This window comes from Dermacentor albipictus, chromosome 1, assembly GCF_038994185.2.
Source record: "Dermacentor albipictus isolate Rhodes 1998 colony chromosome 1, USDA_Dalb.pri_finalv2, whole genome shotgun sequence".
Taxonomy (NCBI): domain Eukaryota; kingdom Metazoa; phylum Arthropoda; class Arachnida; order Ixodida; family Ixodidae; genus Dermacentor; species Dermacentor albipictus.
Window position 1 is genome coordinate 162,185,811 of NC_091821.1, and position 15,897 is coordinate 162,201,707.

General features: G+C 46.7%; 2 protein-coding genes across 2 annotated transcripts in view; one reads left to right on the plus strand and one right to left on the minus strand.

The window, feature by feature from the left end:
* The window catches only part of LOC135911360 (solute carrier family 23 member 1-like), a 189,421-nt gene extending 187,537 nt beyond the window's left edge, over positions 1-1,884 (minus strand). The window contains exon 1 of the mRNA XM_065443600.1: positions 1,754-1,884. Within this exon, the coding sequence (XP_065299672.1) occupies positions 1,754-1,755 (2 nt within the window). The 5' untranslated portion in view covers positions 1,756-1,884. The remainder of the gene's footprint in view (positions 1-1,753) is intronic.
* A 5,667-nt stretch (positions 1,885-7,551) lies between these two features.
* On the plus strand, positions 7,552-8,517 carry LOC135911662 (uncharacterized). Its single transcript, XM_065443999.2, has 2 exons — positions 7,552-7,581; positions 7,696-8,517. Exons 1-2 carry the CDS (start codon positions 7,552-7,554, stop codon positions 8,515-8,517), a joined length of 852 nt encoding a protein of 283 aa, XP_065300071.2.
* The last annotated feature ends 7,380 nt before the right edge of the window (positions 8,518-15,897 follow it).

A 15,897-nucleotide genomic window follows, 5' to 3' on the forward strand; every position in this document is an offset into this window, starting at 1 on the left:
CGACACGGTAGGGCCTTTCATACTTGGGTAGTTGTTTTGAAGAGATACCAGGTGCAGTGGAAGGAACGGAGAGTCACACAAGCGTTCTAGGAAGGAAGGTAGGCGCTGAAGTGGTGTCACCACGAGTGCTCTTCTGCAGCTCTTGGTCGTTGGAGGTCCACAGCATGTCTGGCCATGGCAGAAATGGGTGCACATTCAGAAGCATCCGGCCGGTATGGTAGAATTGTATCGATGGTGTGCATTGGATGCTGACCGTACAGTTAAAAAAAAGAGAGGGTGAAAAGCCGCTGGTGCTCTGAGTATCAATGTTGTACACGTAGGTTACGAAGGGCAGAATGACGTCCAAATTTGTGTGGTAGTAGGCGACGTACATGGCAAACATGTCGCCGAGCGTACGGTTGAAGCATTCTGTAAGGCCATTGGTTTGAGGATGGTACGGCATAGTTGTGCGATGAACAACGTGGTACTCTTTAAGAATTGCTTCAACTACGGACAGGAAGACACGTCCGCGATCACTGAGCAGTTTCTGAGGGGGCCCATGACGCAGGATGAATCGACGAAGCAGGAAAGAGGCAACATCGCGCTCTGTAACTGCCGGGAGGGCGGCAGTTTCGCCGTATCGCGTTAAGTAATTGACTGCCACAATTGCCCAGTGGTTTGCAGCCAATGCCAGGGGAAGAGGCCCATACAAATCGATTCCGGTTTGCGCAAACGGCTGGGTAGGGTGCAGTGAAGGTTGTAGAACGGCTGGCTAGAGGCGGGGTGAGGATTTCCGGCGCTGACAATTGGGGCAAGAGTGAACGAACTTCCGAACGTAGCTGTACATTCATCGGGAGTATAGTACCGCTGTCGTAGGCGTTGATAAGTTTTGAAGACTGTGCACATTGTGTATCGGCGTGGAAAGCTGCGCATATTTCGGAACGCCGACTGCAAGGTACTATTAGCAATCACTGGCTCCCGTCGGTGTTATGATTGCGTCAGTGAAGGAGGTTGTCGCGAATGGCGAAATCGTGAGTTTGACAACCCAACGTGCGAGTAGTTGGCTTTGCTGATCAACCAGAAAGCTAGTCTAGAAGGGAAGAAATCCACTGGTTCTTGCACTGCTCAGAAGCTATGGTGGTAAGGTGGAGCGAAGTGAGCAGCCGGCATTGTCATCAGGCAAGGAAGAACGCGAGAGGGCGTCGGCATCAGAATGATACCGTCCACTACGGTAAATCACGCAAATGTCCTAGTCCTGCAGGGGATTGACCCATCGGGCAAGACGGCCTCGCGGCCTGTAGCGAAGAAGAGGAGTGCTATAGTGGGCCATCCCTTCCAGTGCTTTCTAGTGGGTCAATCTCTCCAGCACTCTTGCTAGGGCAACGCCGCTCCTGCTGATGGTCCGTGCCCTACTCTGACGGTCGGCCCAAACGCTGGTGACTAATAAACACTTCTACAAGTTCTGGAGAGGATAACCCACTACAGCGTTCCTCTTCTTCACTACACTATGAATTTGCCTTGCACCTATGGTATAAAAAAGTCGAATCAACAGTATTACAGCGTTACAAAATTGGGCTTTCTTGTTACTGGTGATGGAAAATACCAATGGCTCAATAAATTACGCAAGCGAGTAGCATTGAAAACCATTGCCTAGCTTTTAAAACATGGCGCATACTCTCATGAAGAGCCGATTACACGAATAGAAAACAGGTGTACTCCTACTTAGGACGTGTTATAAAATATGCAGTTAATATGTGGCAAAATATACACTTACATACTCAGGAACACTGTTGAGGTCACGCCGAGGTGTAAGCAACGACACAGAGAACTCTCGCTGCAGCGTTACTTTTTTTTTTATAGCCTCGTCTTCCGTAAGCCACGGGAAAGTTATACGCCGCACACGCGCCCCTCCTTCTCAAAGCCATGACGAAAGAAACAATCCAGAAATAATTAAATCAGCAACAAAACACGGCCGTTGCCAACGAGCCTTAGACACATGCGCGATCTGAGGTCGGCACATTCTTCACCCGGAGCCGCGTTTCGCGCGTTGCTGATGAACTTCCCCAGCAAGGATTCCGCGTGAAAAAAAGCTACGACTTTATCTCGTCCACACTCGCTTCAACCCCGTGTATACACCCCGTGTATTGTTTATTACACCGAGAACCTTTAGCGAAACGGGACGTTCCAGGCGCCTAAATTGTAGCGCCATTAATTCCAATAGTTCCGTAGCGCTTGTGTGCGCTGGTTTGCGGGAAATGAGGCCTTTGTATTGACCCCATGTTTTTTACACGTGATGTATAACGTCAAGTCAATCTGCAACGTATGCTTCCTTTCGTAATATGCCAACGAGGACAACAAAATGTTACGCATATCTTTCGATTTTAGGCAAACGTGTTCTTAACGTCGTTAGCCTTAATACGCACGTGTAACAGAAACACGGACTCACCGGAGATCTAAGATTTTGGTGGTAATTTATTTTATCTGTGTGCCTGCCATCTACCTATCTTCTTCGACGTACAGTGATTAGTCATTGATACACCCAATACGACAAGAATCTCCACGGTTACTGCTTCACATTTCTCCCAAAGACAGACCAAAAAGATCATAACATGCAGAATGTTTGCCACAACAGCCTATATTTTACATGAATATCATCTTTTTGAAATCTCATAACCAGAGATACTATCGCACAGAAGTTAGCTCGCAACATCTGTCCTGTTCTGTTATAAATCAGTTGCTGTGGCGAGATTTAGCGAAAAAGTAGCTCGTCTACTCCGTTTTTCTCTGTTCTGCAGCAAAAGATACGGAACTTCAGAGTTAAGTTTTGTGTATTCAACTTGTTTATTCAGCACTTGGTGCGTGCCTGTAAACGTAATCGCGAACTCTGATAGTGTATAGATTTAATGTGCCTTCCCAGAGAAATAGTAGCTACGTTCAAAGAAGACTTGCAACTGCAGCCCTGTAAGTAAGTAGCCATAGGAGCCGACTACGTGGGGGCTCCGGTGTCCGAGATCACTCCAACATTTTCTGGGGGGAGGGGGAGCAGAGCCCCCCTCCCCCCCTAAAAGTGTTATTACCATAGTTCTGTGACCCACATCGTTTGAGGTTTCTTTTGAGTTGCCGCTACCTTCTCATTTAGAATGTTATTATGGCTAAAAGCCTACTGCATCATTGTCGGTGTGGAAGTGCACAGCTTTTAATTCATACCTTCGCTTTATTTCTGCAAATCTTGCCAGTAAGCGAAAGCGCGTTAGAAGCACCAGCAGCCGCTACATCATCTGTATTTTCTAACTTAACATTTTTTTTAAAATTTCCCCTATGAAGACCATGCACAAACACAATATATTTAAACAGATACACACAACAAAATTTTTATTTTTTTTTTCAAGAGAAGGAGGTAGCCAACTAACAATTATTATGCGAAGCATACTAGCCGCACAACCACGCTCTTTCTTGCTGCGCCGCGCGCGGCCGCGTAGCTACCATATGACGTCATAACAGCTGCAAAAGCGGAGGCTCAACTCGTGCGCTCGCTTGCGGCCGCGTAGCTACATAGCCGGGTCTCATCTCGTGGGCTCGCCTGCATGAGTTGTTTCTTCGTCTAGCCGAACCAAATATAGCCAAGCAACAGCAGTTCACCAGGCTAAACAGTGGTTCAACAACTAAAATAAAGGCTAGTATGCTTCGCATCCTGGGCTTAACCTTAGCTAAGCCACAGCCATTTTTTTTAATGAAATGGATCGCCTATGCGTAGAGAATGAATATGTTGCAGTATTTTCACCTCGCTTCAAATTGCTTTGTATGCTTTTTTCACCCTGAAAAAGAAAAACTTGCAGACTTTACTGATCCCTTCGGCAAAGCTTATCAACGGCGTGCGAAATGCACGTGAATGATAGGTGCCTCAGTATTGCTTCTCTTAATTTCCAATCCGTAATGCTAACGACTCACGAAAAAAAATAAAACCTCTACTAATAATTTATAACATCGCCATTGCATCTGAAATATATTTCGGCACCTCCTCAACGAAAGTAAGACCAAGTCACACCAGCGCGACCGCCTGGCCCACCTGATGCACACCACCACAGAACAACAGGGAAAAGACACTGTTATTAAGAGCCTGGAAGCTAAGTATCTGCCGGACACGCCAAGGGCAACCCTCCCGCCGTAGGGGGGCTACCCAACACGTGGCTCGAGCGAGCCATTATCATCAGGGGCGTAGCCAGGGGGGGGGGAGGCTTATGGGGCTTCAACCCCCCCCCCCCGTAATCCTTTTGTGCTGTCCATGCACCGCCGACGAAAGCAACCCCCGGCGCCGGAAATCATTCTGGATTTTGTCTAGAATGTCTTTTTGACGCTCGAAAAGACAGTTAACCGTGACGATAGCGAATTCGGGCTCGATTTCGCACCGAGAGTCACATAACCATGCACCGACAGTCACATAACGCCAAGCAGCCCCATCCGACCACAAAGTTTCAAGGGTGTTTTGATGGTGAGCGGGCTCGACGCGGCATATCGCTGAGGGCGCGGAATCTATGGAGCGCATGGATGTCAATTCCGAAAATTTATGGGTATAAATCTCATAAACTCTTGTTGTGAAAGGTGCATTGACATTTCCACAGTTGTGCTTTAGATTTTCCATTGCGGAATTTTGTGGGTTTAATGTTGTTATGAACATTTGACGCCAAAGGTCCATTGACTTCTCTAAAGTCTTACATCGGAACACACAAGGAGACAAGTCAAATCAACACACTAGCAGGCAAGTTTACAAAGCACGCAGCGAGGTTCAACGAGACGAAGCGTTGTGGGGGTTCATTTGTGCCGCCATGTCACATAAAAAAAATATCAACATTTTTCTAACCTACGCGAAAACATCCATGTCAAAACACTAAAATGAGCCAAGCTAACTACGTTCTTATTTATTTTTTCTCCTTTGACTTTTATTCGCGAAGACACATTGGGCCTCTTCAATTTTTTTTGTTCTCGCTACCATACCCGCGGGCTGCCACAGCCAGCCAGAGCGCATACGTTTTTCTCGCGTGGCCCCGACCACCGCGCGGCGTACTTCGGTGCGCGTTCGGTTTTCTCTGGCCGAGTGGATTTTCGCCTGGCAGAGTTTTGGACACTTTCTGGCTGGCAGACGAGATAAAGAAACAATGGTCGCTCGCCACCATCACTGCGGGGACTCGACGGATTGCATCGCGTTCGCTTTTGCAGAACTTCTCCGGAAAGTCTTGTCTCGCCGGTGTAAGATACCGAACAGTATGCGTATGGTTGGTTCTCAGTGGACCAAGCGTCTCATGTTTTCTTCGATATTCCTTCCATAGCCACATTAGCTGCCCAAAGTAGGCATTCGATTGTGGCCAACATACTTTCCTATGCGTTTTTTTTTTCATTTCGGTGCCCCCGCCCCACAGAAGGAAAAAAAAATACATTGTTGTGGTGCAGCGAATTGTCGCATGGTGAAAGTACGATTTTGTTACTTCTTCTTTTGTGGAAAGTAATGAGCCACGGGACGCTTCAGCTGCCAGATACTCTTATTATATTATTGCGATAGCAATTATATGGACACTCCAGGCGCATTCCTGCCGTCGCCGTCGCCCTCATGTTTCGTATAAAGTTCAAGGGTGATAACATCGTGACTGCATGCCGCATGCTGTATGTGCGTGTGAAAGCGTAAAGGGGGGGGGGGGATGGAATGGCTGAGCCGACTATGGTGGCTCAGTCGTGTGTGCGCAAAGGAAAAAAGTGGGGAGCAAGCGCACCGCCTTCCGTCGCGCGCGATACATCGCGGGGAGTGCATGGCATTGGGGCGGAATCTAGGATTCTGTGAATCTGTGATCGCGCAACATGTTTATTTGCCTTGTTTGATGCATTTGACGCGACTGATGATGATGTTTGACCGCGACTTTTTCTTAGATACCTAGATTTATTGGAGACTTACACGTATATTTAAATATCTTGATGCGAGGTTTCGTGTTTACGTGCAATAAACTTTGTTTCCAGTCACACTTTTTGCCCTTTATCAAGCTGTATCTTCGCATTTGTATATCCCATTGTATCTTCGCATTTCTAATGCACGAGTGCGAGTCGAAATAATGGTTCGGTTCATTATCTGCGAGGCTTGCGCGTAGCAGAGTGGCATCTGTCATTTACAAAAGTGGTACGCATGTGTGAGGATAAATGTTCTTTAATGCTCTCATACACTTGGTTGAACATGGTTGCCTGACATAATGGACACCCCAAAAGCTGAACAGCGTGGTGTCGCGAAGTTTTTGACAGCTAAAGGTGTTTCCCAAAAAGAAATTAATCGCCGTATGGCTGCCGTGTACGTTGAACATTGCATTTCATTGGCCCCTGTAAAGCGTGGGAGCAAACGGTTCAAATAAGAATGGGAGAGTTGCAAAGACATTACAAGACCGGGCCAATACCATCGTGCAATCACATCCCGCACAATTTCAAAGGTTGATGAGCTGATGAGACAAGAATGGAGGACAAGCATCGATGAACTGGCAGAGCGTGTGAAAATCAGTCACGGCTCGGTTCACGCCATAATTCATGAGCACCTCGGTTATCGGCTCTTGTGTGCGCAATTGATGCCCAAGATTTTGATCCACCGCCAGAAGACGCAGAAGTTTGGCGCTGCTTTGACTAATCTGATCTGGTATCACAATGAGGATGACGATTTCTTGTTCGCTATTGTGATCGGGGACGAACCATGGTGCCACTACTACGAGTCTGAAAGACGACGGCAAAGCTTACAGTGGAAACATTCGAATTTACCACGGCCAAAGAACGCAAAGGCCGTCATTTTCGCCGGAAAGGTGTTGTTGACTTTTTTTTTGATCGTAAGGGGCCATTACTGATAGAATTTGCTCAATCTTGAGAGACTATCAATTGTTTCCGATATTGTGAAACGCCGGAACCACTGCTTGTCGCAATCAAGAACAGTGGGCAAGGTGGCAGCAGTACGAGCATCATGCTTACCCGCTGCCTATTTCTTACGCAGATCGCCTTCCTCGCTTGTTGCCACTTCGAATGTGCTGCGGTCATCTCTCCTGACGTCACAGCTCTCGTGCACTCGCCATCATCGTCAAGATCCCTGGGTGATTCCGCTGGCAGCTGTACGAACTGTCCTATCTACCTTCCGGATGACTCTCTTGATCTGACCGCCACCACACGTGCCCGGAGCCCTGGCATGGCTGGCACACTGAACCGTCCACTCACAATCAAGCCCAGTCCCATGACGTCAACGATCATGCCTATAAATTCCCAGCCGGATCCTTCCTTCTTCAGTGACCCGCCGTGGTTGCTCAGTGGCTATGGTGTTGGGCTGCTGAGCACGAGGTCGCGGGATCGAATCCCGGCCACGGCGGCCGCATTTCGATGTGGGCGAAATGCGAAAACACCCGTGTGCTTAGATTTAGGTGCACGTTAAAGAACCCCAGGTGGTCAAAATTTCCGGAGTCCTCCACTACGGCGTGCCTCATAATCAGAAAGTGGTTTTGGCACGTAAAACCCCAAATATTATTATTATTATTCTTCAGTGGGCAAGGTGGCAGCAGTACGAGCATCATGCTTACCCGCTGCCTATTTCTTCCGCAGGTATGTTACTTTCAGAATGCCCGCTGCATTCGCTCTGATGACCGATTCTTACTGCTGCTCCCTTGCCCACACCATTCTCGCAGATGCTTTGCTTATATTTCTTCGTACTCGCAGCTCGCTGTTTGTATTAGTAGATTGTTACAGAGTGGTGACATTGAAAGCAATCCTGGTCCTCGCTCCCAAAAAAATCCGAGCCTTTCACAAGGTTTTGACGATCAACCATCGGTGTCTGAAATGCTCGCTGAGCTTTTGAACGGGCAGAAAAGATTAGCTGAGGATATCGCCGAAATTAAAAACTTTCAACAATCTGTTAATACACGTTTTGAGACTATCGAATCGTGTCTGGCCGCTCTGGAGTCCTCGTCACATAAGCCTGCCGTCCCAAGCGACAGCCTTAACAGTGAACTCACACGTTTAACAAACGAAATTCACAACCTTTCAACTAAAAATGATGAATTAGAAAACCGTGCTCGAAGGAACAATTTAATCTTACATGGTCTGCCAGAATCCTCCGATGAAGGTAATGAACGCCTATCCTCAGACATTGCGAAATGGTTTGAGGATAAACTTAACATGAGCTGTCCTCAAATAGAAAGATGCCATCGTCTTGGAAGGCCTTCACGTGACCGTCCGCGACCCGTGATTATGAAACTTCTGGACTATCGGGAGAAAGTTTCGGTATTAAAAAGTGGTCACAAGCTAAAGGAAACCGATTACCGTATTTCGGAAGATTTTTCACTACGTGTCCGGAATACCCGCAAGAAACTTTGGGAAGCGTCCGAGAGTTTTAGGAACAACGGGTGCACGGTCCGCATACGGTTTGACCATATATTTATTGATAAAGTTCGCTATAACTGGAACAGCGCTTCTAATACATTAGAGAAAGTACATCGTAATACAGCACTAAATAGCGTTGCACCTGCCTCTCCGCCTTGACTCCTTCGTCGCAAAACCAATGACCTCCGTGTATTAAATATTAACGCAAGAAGCCTTATCAATAAATTTTCCGACTTCAACTGTCTAGTAACTGCTCATTCCCCCCATATTATAGGCATTACGGAAACATGGCTACATGACGGCATATTTGACTCCGAAGTTGCGTTAAGTGAATACACATTGGTAAGAGTTGACAGACCAAATGGTAGAGGTGGCGGTGTCGCCCTCTATATACAGTCCCACCTGAAGTTTTCAGTCCTTGAAACCCCATGTGAAATTGAATTGCTTTTGTGCAAGATTCATTTGGAAAGGTCATCCGCGCTAATTGGAGTGTTTTACCGACCTCCGGGCTCTTGTGGTGATCAGTTCACTTTTCTTAGCAACATTCTGCATAATTTGAAATCATCAAATATAATACTTATGGGAGATTTTAATGCACCAGGCATTCACTGGCCCTCTCTCACCATTACCAACGGCGACGTGTCACTCTCCAGAAAATTACTGCGCCTTTCCCTATCACTCGGTCTTAAACAGATTGTCTACGAGAACACCAGGGAAACGGCTGTCCTAGAGATTTAGTTTTTCTTAGCTCAAGTCTTTTCGAGGGTGTCTTCCAGTGCTGCGTTACTGACGGGATTTCTGACCACAAAGCCGTACTGTTCTCGGTTTGCTGTATTGTTCCCAAACCGCGGATTGAGTACTGCACTTTTCGTGATTTTAGCCGCGCCGATGATGCTGCAATTACCGACACACTTAGCGAATCGTTTGAAAACTTTCATGAATTATCTTTGAACAATGATATCAATGTTGCCGTACGGTTTTTTGAGAATATTGTTGAAACCTGTATTAACCAATTTGTTCCCCTGAAAACAAAAAAGAAAAATATTAATTCACCGTGGATGACAAGAGGACTACTGCATTTATCACGTCGTGTTTCGCGATTGCGCAAATCTAAAAGAAATGGTAATCCTGACAAAATTACTGAGTTCAATGATGCCAAGAAGGAACTGCGCCAGAAACTAACATCTGCCAAGGATTTCTACTATGCTGTTACTTTGCCAAAATTTATGAAAACAAACCCTCGTATGTTCTGGAAATCGATAATGCCAAGTAACAGCACAACTAACAGTTTAGTTGTCCAGGACGTGGCAGTTTCAGATTCACTCGCGATTGCTTCCGCTTTTAACACGTATTTTCATTCCGTGTTCACACAGGATAACTCTTCACTTCCACCTTTTAGCTGTGACTCATACCCTCCTATTGAAGACATCGTCGTCTCTAGCTCAGGTGTTCTGAACATGATCCTCCATTTAGATACTAAAAAGAGCTGCGGCCCAGATGACATACCCAATTCTTTCCTCGTTCGCTACTCCCTTTGGACAAGCAGATACCTCTCCGTTATCTTCCGTAAATCATTATCAACCTCCACTGTTCCCCAATCCTGGAAGCTTGCTACGGTCATTCCGATATACAAATCCGGTAACGCTCAACTTCTGCAGAACTACAGACCCATTTCATTAACTGCCCACTCATGCAAGTTACTCGAACATATAATTTTTAAACACATCACGGAATTTCTTGAAAGCCACAATATCCTATCCAATTACCAACATGGTTTCCGTCGCGGATATAGCACCACTACCTAACTGATCGAATTCACGCACGATATTTGTCAGTCATTAGATTTAGGCGGACAGATTGACGGCATTTTTGTTGACTTATCCAAGGCTTTCGACACCGTCCCACACCCAAAACTCCTCTACAAGCTTAACTCCATTCTAAATAACCCTTCTCTGGTGGGTTGGATACATAGCTTCCTAACCCAGCGTTCTCAGTCTGTGCAATTTAACGGCTCTATTTCCTCTCCTGTTAGTGTTTCATCCGGCGTCCCACAAGGTTCCGTTTTAGGCCCGCTTCTTTTCTTATTATATATTAATGACTTGCCGCATTGCGTGTCCGTTAGTATTCGTCTTTACGCTGATGATTGCGTCCTCTATCATAGTATTAACACACCAATGGATCATGATTTACTTAATGACTCCTTTGCAAAATTTTGTAGGTGGTGCAAGGAATGGCAAATGAACATTAATTTCTCTAAAACTGTTTCCATGTCCTTCTCCAGACGCCCATCTCCATCACTTTTCACGTACACTTTCCATGGTCAAGATTTAAAAAGAGTAACCGAATTTAAATACCTTGGTCTTCATTTCTCCCATGACATGTCATGGTCGAAACACATTGACATCATATGTAACAAAGCTTTTAGACGTCTCGGTTACCTCCATCGTTCACTGCGTAAGGCTCCAAAGGACACCAAACTGATGACGTATAAAACACTTATCCGACCTATTCTTGATTATGGCTGCATCATATGGAATCCTCATAAGAAATCCGATATTAAAAAGTTAGAATCAGTCGAAAAGAAATCAGTGCGCTTCATTTTTCGCAACTATAGCCGAGATTTTTCCCCTTCTTCCCATTATACAGCTACAGGTCTTACAGTTCTTTCATCTCGCCGCCGCTTAGAATGCATGAAATTTTTACACACGATTATTCATTCTGAGCGCCTTGATACACTAAATAATTATTTGAACTTTAGTCCACCTTCTATCACTAGAAGTTCTCATAATCTCAACCTTATCCCTTTCTTTTGCCGAACGGAGATGTTCAAGCACAGCTTCTTTCCACTGGCCATTGAACTCTGGAATGCACTGCCTGGAAGCATCCGCTCTTTATCTATGCAAGAATTTTTGAAGGCAATTACATATACTTGATATTCATATTTATTTTTGGGCTTGTATCTCGTTTTCTTGCTTTCCTTTTTTTTCACTACCCACTCCTGCAATAGCCTCACCGAGGCTGCAGTATGTATAAATAAAAAATAAAATAAAAAACTAGGTGGAAAACTGACGAATTGGGTCATCTTGTTCCACGACAATGCCCGTCCCCACGTCGCTGATGTGATTAATACAAAACTGGCAAAGTTCAAGTGGGAAACCCTGCAACATCCGTCATAGAGCTCAGACCTGTCCCCTTGCGACTTCCACATTCTGGTTCAACCGAAAAAACAGCTCAACGGAACTAGATTCGTGCCGGATGATGACGTAAAAGAGTAAGTTACAGACTTTTTGAAGCAGCAACATAAGGAGTTTCACGAGACCGGAATCACGCGACTCGTTAGTCAATGGGGCAAATGTCTAAATTCTCATGAAGACTACTTTTTAATAAAGTAACCCGTTTGTCATATATTCGCATTGGCTCACATTCATTTGACTCGCCCTCGTATAGCTTGCAGAACTGCTTTTTATACGTGCTCTCTGTTGCGACTATAGTTTCGGTGTGATTACTCACGATTCACGACCGGTGACAGCTGCTCCTGCGTAATGCATTGGAACAAATGACAGCGTCATGGAGATTTTTCACTTGCCATTGCATATATACAAGAATGTAAACACGGTTCTTGAATGACTAAGTTTCAGTAACATATTTGTCTTCAACTTGTTCATTTCATGGACTTTTCACTTTTCATATCAGCGGCATGCGCTGCTTTCCTGGTTTCGAACTGATATAGTTCTAAAGTTCGTGTGATATTTTCTTTACTTATTAAGTAGACAAAAACATGGAAGCAATGATATCACTTACTTTGGGCACAATTTTTGGCATACGAGAATATTCTTTAATGAAGAAATATACATTTTACTTGTTTGGACAGTGCGTAGCGTTCAAGAATTCGTTTACAGCATTTTTTACAATGGTAATGCGGTTATTATTCATGTATTTGATCCTTCGACAAATTGTTTAAGAGGAAGGTTTAGCTGGGGCCCAATCCGACGCGGCCTATTCAAATACATGTAAAACGCAGAAACGGTTTTCTGAGATAGTCCTGCTAATCGTTTTTAATGAAATTTGTTGCATTTGAGAGAGAAGGTAAATTATAGTGTCTGTTGGAGACGGAATTTCGATTTATGACCTGAATTTTGTATAAAATATTTTTAAAAATTTGAAATTTCGAGAACATAGAAGCACGATGTTTACAACATAATAGCTATGTACCAAGAACAGATATCTCGGTCCTGTAAATGGTAATTATTAGGAAAGTCAATGCGGACAAGTTTCGTGTGTCAATTTGTATCGTGTGTGCATTGGTTACGTTGTGTACAACGGTTCTGCAAAAGTCGTATTTCTATAATACAATTTTTTTTAGGTTCATGTTTAACATATCTATTTAGTCCGCTGTAGATGTATTATTAGGTGCAATTCACGGAATTGTGCTATCATTTTTTCATTGTTGAGTTATTGAGTTTTAAACTTGATAGTTCCATTTCCTAAAAATTCGCAATTTTGGCCAATTTTTAATATAGAATTGACCGCCTAAATGAAAAATTCGAATCCAACAGTCACTAGAATTTAGGTTTTTCTTTATGTGCAACAAACATCGCCAAATTCGGTGCAGTTGTTGCGAGGAAAAACGAATTACCCTTCTACAAGTATTTAAATAACAGCACCAGAGCTAAAGCTTCCTCTTAAGGAGGAGGCCGAGCTGCAACATGAGGCCCCCCCCTCCCGAACGATATTGCTGGCTACGCCACTGATTACCAAGTCAGAGGTACGGGTAGCGATGCACGAGCTCAACACCAGCTCAGCAGCTGGCCCCGATCTCGTTACCAACAAGATGCTACACAACCTCGACGATGCATCGGCCGAGGCCCTGACCCGTTACTTTAAGGAATGCTGGCATTCAGACAAGCTCCCCCGACAGTGGCAAACGGCAAGAACGATCCTGATCCCGAAACCGGGCAAATCACCGGACATCGGCAACCTGCGTCCCATCTCGCTCACTTCCAGCGTGGGCAAGGTGCTGGAGCACGTGGTAGCCAACCAGTGGCAGGAATACCTAGAAAAGGAAGGCCTCTATCCGGACACGATGATCGGCTTCCGGCACAGACTCAGCACGCAAGATGCCATGCTACAACTCAAACAGAAAATCATCGACAACAAGACGCAAGACAGCAAAGCAATTCTGGGGCTCGATTTACAAAGCGCATTCGACAAAGTCAAACACTCAGCCATATAAGCACAAGTATCAAGACTCGACATGGGGGTAAGGAGCTACAATTACATGTAAGGCTTCTTGACCAACCTCACGGTGAAACTGCATGCCGGAGACCTCAAGCTCCCCGAATGCAAGCTCGGCAGCACGGGTACCCCGCAGGGTTCGGTCATCTCGCCGTTGCTCTTTAACCTCGTCATGATCGGGGTAGCGAGGGCAGTAACGGGGACCGGCATCCGGCATACGATCTACGCCGATGACATTATCCTGTGCGCGGCCGGCGGCACCGACGCCAGCATCGAGCAACAGCTGCAAGCGGCGGTTACCGCCATCGAGCAGAGCTCCTTGATGGCACCGGCGTAATGTGCTCGCCCGCCAAATCCCAGCTGTTCGTCCTCACACCGCTTTGACCGGGACGGAAGTGCGCTCCCCTTCGGGAGTGTGACCACATCAAAATTGTGACTGCATCGGGGCAACGCATACCCGAAGTTCCTAAGATCAGTGTCCTGGGCCTGCTGCTAAACAAGAACGGCCGCAACGACGAGACCATCAACAAGCTTACCACCAAGGCAATGAACGCCATCCGGCTCATACACCGAATCTCGACACAACGGGTGGGCATTCGGGAAGACAATCTCGTGCGCCATGTCCAGTCGTTTGTGATCAGTCACATCACTTGCGCTGCGGCCTATACCTCAACTGGCTGGTCACTGACAGGACCAAGATCAACACGCTGATCAGACGGGCTTACAAGATGGCGCTAAACTTAATGGAGACCATGAGTACGGCTCGGCTACTGCAGCTTGGCGTCCATAACACAAGAAGAAATAGCCTAGGCGCAGCTCACCGCGCAAATGGAGCGCTTCTCTACCACCAAGACGGGCCGCAGTATACTGACGTCCCTGGGTTACAACCCCCAACCTCCCAGCCGGCAGCCATGCGAGATTAGCGAGGAGGCGCGGGCCCACATCGACGTTGATGCCATGCCGAAGAACGTGCACCCTGGGTGCAACCAAGAACGGCGGCAGGCGCGGGCCAAGGCCCTCACCGAACAGCACACTCAAGACCCGTACGTTCGGTACGCGGAAGCAGCGGAATACAGGCAGGAAGGCTTCGCGGCAGTGGTCGTTGCGGCGGCTGCCGGCACCACGACAACGGCAGTGAACATGTGGTGCACGGGCGCCACAGATGCCGAGGAGGTTGTCATCACTCTGGCGATCTCCGACGCCGAGTGCCGCACCGTGCTCAGCGACCCGAGGAACGCCTTGCGCGACTTTGCCAAGGGGCGAGTATGCGCGTCGGTGGCCGCTATCATCGGCAAACTCCAGCTCCAAGACTGCGGCAGCACCATCCGTATCAAGTGGTTCCCGGCCCACGCCGGCGAGTGTGCCTCCTCACCGAACCACAATGAGACGGCCCATTCGGCGTCGCGAGATCTTACCCTCCGCGTCCCCGAGAGAGACTGTTCCGTTCGGTGGTTCGAAACCAAGGACCGAGTCACCAGTTATGGCGAAGTCATTAAGTGTTGCCGCTTAGCTCGGCCTACAATGCCGCCTCCCCACCCGGCACTCAGTTGGGAGGACGCCGTCATCCTAAGACAGATACAGACAAGATCACTTCTCGCCCCGGCAGTACTACACGTGCTTCATCCAGAACTCTATCCAAGTGGTGTGTGTGGTGTTTGTGCAGTGGGTCCACTAGACCAGTGGCACATCATGTGGGACTGTGCCAGGTTCCCGCCCGAAGCTAACTCCAGGACATACCCAACCGAACTTCAAATGGCAGTGTAGTCTATAGACAAGGACACTCAACTATGGGCCGTCCAGCAGGCCCGGGGTGCGCATGAAAAGCACAAGCCTCACGACCCACCACAAACGGGCTGAACTGGGGTAGTGCAGAGTAGGGCATAGCCCCGGGTCGACGCTTGGCCAGCGTCACGACGCGTTAACCCGTCGGTTGCCTGTATTTAAAAAAAATTTCCTATCCTATCCTATTCTGTCACATATATTAGGGATGGAAACATCTCCACTTGCATTCAGAGGTTAAAAATATATATAATCATGACTTCAAAAAAGCAGGGCGCTGGACCAGGATGCTAGAAACAAAACCAGCTCTGTATTTAGAGACCGCAAGAGCCAATGCGCCAACTTCGTCTTCTTTCAAAAGGAGCGTGGTCGCTGCTCGTGTCTCTCAATTCGTTTTCTTGTGTTGCTAGCCTTTAGTCGGGATATATATATATATATATGTATATAAATATATATAATTCCCTCAGAAGCCGAAATGACGCTAAGCCGGATTCACTCGGTTGGATTGGATAAACTTTAATAAAG